The sequence below is a fragment of the Eimeria maxima genome, genomic scaffold (assembly GCF_000499605.1).
Source record: "Eimeria maxima Weybridge genomic scaffold, Emw_scaff1071, whole genome shotgun sequence".
In the NCBI taxonomy this organism is placed as follows: domain Eukaryota; phylum Apicomplexa; class Conoidasida; order Eucoccidiorida; family Eimeriidae; genus Eimeria; species Eimeria maxima.
In genome coordinates, this window is record NW_013563391.1 from 935 (window position 1) to 5,374 (window position 4,440).

General features: G+C 43.3%; 1 protein-coding gene across 1 annotated transcript; it reads right to left on the minus strand.

The window, feature by feature from the left end:
* Window positions 1-1,254: 1,254 nt before the first annotated feature.
* On the minus strand, window positions 1,255-2,885 carry EMWEY_00048200 (inosine triphosphate pyrophosphatase, putative; the record flags this gene model as incomplete). The annotated part of the gene is made up of 5 exons (XM_013477257.1): window positions 1,255-1,281; window positions 1,398-1,503; window positions 1,802-1,882; window positions 2,208-2,412; window positions 2,777-2,885. The coding sequence occupies 5 exons, from the start codon at window positions 2,883-2,885 to the stop codon at window positions 1,255-1,257; spliced, it is 528 nt and encodes a 175-aa protein (XP_013332711.1).
* Window positions 2,886-4,440: the final 1,555 nt, after the last annotated feature.

Genomic DNA, 4,440 nt, shown 5'->3' on the forward strand with positions numbered 1-4,440 from the left:
TACGGCCGTAATTTATTTTTTATTTCCATTAAGAAATAAAAAAAAAAAAAAAGAGGAAAATAAATTTATTTTTTTTTCTTCTTCTTTTTTCTTTTTTGTTTATATTTATTCAATATATATATATAATACTAAATAAATGAATATGTAAATACAGATGCTGCTGTTATAATGTTGCTGCAGCAGCAGCAACATCATCAGCAGCAGTAGCAGCATTTTTTCTTATTAAATTAAATTATTTAATTTATTCTTGTACCTTTTTCTTTACAATTAATTCTTATATAGCAGCTGCTGCTCTCCAATTTATACAGCAGCACTCTTAATGGACCACTAGATGAGGGCAGTGGACCATTGGTCACCTGTAACTTTCCTTATATATATTTAGGCTTATAGCTGCTGATTATGTTACTGCAGCAGCAGCAGCAGCAACATAATCAGCAGCAGAAGCAGCAAACAGCAAATAAGAGAGCTCCTATGTTATTGATAAGGTCCCCTGGATAGCAGGCTGTGCTGCTGCTGTTGCTGTTGCTGTTGCTGCTACTATAGTCCGTTCGTGCTGCAACACATTTCCTTTTTTATAAGGCTGCAGCAGCAGGAAAAGCTAACAGCAGCAGCAGCAGCAGCAACAGCAACAGCTACATTTTTTCTTATTAAATAAAAACTAAAAGGAGGGCCGTTCCGGGAATTGAACCCGGGACCTCTCGCACCCAAAGCGAGAATCATACCACTAGACTAAACGGCCGACTCTAGGGCCCCAAACTCTAAACCCTAAACCCTAAACCCTAAACTCTAAACCCTAAACCCTAAACCCTAACTAAATCAGGTAGAGAAGGGGCTCTCCAGCAGCAGCAGCAGCACCGACAGCAGCACAGCGACCCTAAGGGATATTGAGCCTAGCTTCTAATACAACTCTATATGTGTATACACTACAAACCCTTTTTGAGGGTTTAGGGTTTAGGGTTTATGAGGGTTTTGCTGCATTGTGATTAAAATAGACAATTAAAAGACAAACATCGCTAAGCATTGATGTGGCTGCACATCATATGCAGAAAGAGCTGCTGCAGTTGCTGCTGCAGCAGCAGCAGCAGCAGCAGCAGCAGCTAGCAACAGCTAGCAGCAGCAGCTGCTGCTGCGAATAGACGAGCATGAACTGCTGCAGCAGCAGCAGAAACATCTGCATGCCCACAGGCAATAAGCTTAAATACATAAACCCTAAACCCCAAACACTAAACCCTAAACCCTAAACCCTAAACCGCCTTAAGCGGTGACTTTTAATAAGAACTCCTGCAGCAAAAAAAAAGAAAAAGATTCATGATTAGTGTTTATGTGTCTGCTAGGTTTCCTCCAACTTGTTTCCTATTGAGACAGCTAGGGTTTAGGGTTTAGGGTTTAGGGTTTACCTTAAGTTGTTTCATTGCTTTCCCTCTATGAGAAACCCTCGCCTTCTCTTCTGCCGTCATTTCCCCAAAAGTTTTCTTTGTTGTTTTTTCTTCAAATACACAATCCCTGAATAATAAACCCTAAACCCTAAACCCTAAACCCTAAACCCTAATTCGTAAAACCTAAACCCTAAATCGTAAACCCTAAACCCTAAATACTATATCTTGCAACACCTTACCAGCCAAAAGAAGTCTTCCCTCTTGGCTCAACAATTGCCCCCTGCAGCAGCAACAACAGCAGCAGCAGCAACAGCAGCAACAGCAGCAGCAATATGAGCAACAGCAAAGCCTGCAAAAGTTGGTGTTTGCTACATATATGGGCTCTAAAGGATATTAGGGTTTAGGGTTTAGGGTTTAGGGTTTACGTCACATCGTCCTTCAAATAGATGCATCTCTCCCTTTGCATCAGCAATACAAACACTCGTAAGAGCATAAGCTGTCTTATCCTGCAGCACAAACCCTAATAATAAAAAAAAATTAGGGTTTAGGGTTTAGGGTTTACAGTCTAGGGTTTAGGGTTTAGGGTTACCTCAAAGCCCGCAAGAAGTTTAGGAAGACCAGCAGCACCTAAGCTCTTCAAGAACCACTTCCTGTACATCACAGCAGCAGCAGCAGCAGCAGCAGCAGCAGCAGCAGCAGCAGCAGCAGCAAGATGAGCAACAGCAGCACAGGCTACGTCCTATCTTCCTGCTTGCTGACTTGCCTCTCTCCGACAATGTATGCAGCCAAACCCTAAACCCTAAACCCTAAACCCTAAACCCTAGAACGTACACATAAGGGCCTGGCAGTCCTCCGAGGGCATTGAAGCAAAGGGCAGTATCCTCTGTGAATACAAACTCTGGTAGATTGCTGCTGCTGCTGTTGCTGCTGCCGTTGCTGCTGCTGCTGCTGCTGCTGCTGCTGCTGCGGTGTTGGTCAATTGCTGCCTGGCATTTAGCTCGCGATATTTCTGCCGTTTCTCCTTGAAGCTCTGGCACTGCGCAGACACCCCAAAACCCTAAACCCTAAACCCTAATAAACCCTAAACCCTAATTCATAGATCCTGAGACGAATAACAGAATTGAATACGCACACAAAGAGATGTGCATGCGTAGCCGCTAATCTGCATGCTGCTAAAACCCTAAACCCTAAACCCTAAACCCTAAATTCCTTCAGATCCCGATACTGTACGGGAGTAGGGTTTAGGGTTTAGGGTTTGAGGGTTTAGAGAGTGCAACAGCAACAGACCAACAAGCGATTTCTGCACGTTAGTTCAATCGAGGGTTTCGCCTTTATTATTGCTCTAATATTTAGGGTTTAGGGTTTAGGGTTTAGGGTTTAGGGTTTTGGGGTGTACGTACAGTCAACATCAAGAGCTCTAAATTCAACAGGAACATCAATCATCATTTGTTGTACTTCTCTTAATTTATTTTGATTGCCGGTGCAAAAATATACTACCGCACGCGCCATCTTCACAAACCCTAAACCCTAAACCCTAAACCCTAAACCCTAGAATGTAAAACCCTAAAATATAAACCCTAAACAATAAATCCTTTGGATATGCTTATTATAGGAGTTTATAGAGGCACACTGAGGGAAAACCCCTAAACAGACGATATCTACTACCGAGCCCGTAAACCCTAAACCCTAAACCCTAAACCCTAGATATAATTAAACCCTTAATAAAAAGAACTTTTGTCCTAAGGGAGAAAGAGGTAGTGCTTTCGCATAACCTCTAGATAAGGACAAGGTAGATGTAGTAGAATTGTTGGAACTCTAAACCCTAAACCCTAAACCCTAAACCCTAAACCCTCGACGTTGAGCGCGTGCTGCGCTGCAGCCCCGGCGCATGCGAACCGCCAGGTGTATCTACAGCTAGGGTTTAATTTTTTTGTGAATTTTTTTTATTTTTAAATATTTTTTTTATTTTATTTATCTTAGTTATGACGATATACTTTTTTTCCTCTTAACTGCCCTCGGCTCAAAAGTCAGTGGCTGTATTGATGGATTAGGGTTTAGGGTTTAGGGTTTAGGGTTTAGGGTTTGAGAATTTTTTTGATTTTTTACCGAGATGTTCTAAACATATAAGAATATACAGCTGCCTCCGCAGCAGCAGCAGCAGCAGCTGTGGCAGCGGCTGCAGCTGCAGCAGGAGCCATAGCAGCAGCAGCAGCAGAAGGAACAGCAACAAGAACAGCTGCAGCAGCAGCAGCAGCGGCAGGAGCAACAGCAGCAGCTGCTGCAGGTTCAGCAACAGCAGCAGCAAGAACCTGACCTGCAATATCAGCAGCAACAGTACCACGAACAATATCCAAAGGAGCAGCAGCAGCAGCAGTTGTACCAATAACACGATCAGCAGCAGCAGCAGCAGCAGCAGCAGAACCCTTACAAAGAACAAGACCAACAGTAGCAGCAACAGCAGCAGCAACAGCAGCAGCAACAGCAGCAGCAGCTGCTGCTGCAGCAACATCATTATAACCAAGACAAAGATCACCACAACCAAAGAGCAACATCATCAACAGCAGCATCAGCAGCAACAGCAGCAGCAACAGCAGCAGCAGCAGCAGCAGGAGCAGCAGCAGGAGCAGCAGCAGGATGTGGTATAATAGGATATTTACAAGAATAATAAATAAAAGAATAAAAATAAAGAAAAATAATTCTTTTTTATTTCTTTGTGGTGTAGGGTGTACGTACACCTGGATAAATGGATCTAATCCCTTATCCTTGCTGCCTCTTAGTTGCTGCTGCTGCTATGATGCTGCAGTGTTGCTGCTGCAGCAGCAGCAGCAACAAATAAAAGAAAGAAGATGTATATTTTATTTATATCTTGCTGCTGCTGCAGATAAATTTAATTTATTTTCCCCCCTTTTTTCTCGTTATTTGCTGCTGCGTATATGTAGCCATCTGCAGCAGATTGCTATACTGCAGCAGCAGCAGCAACCAGGGTTGCTGCAGCAGACTACATCTGCTGCTGCTGCTGCTGCTGCTGATCTTATTCCAGGGAATAAAAGCAGCAGCAGCAGCA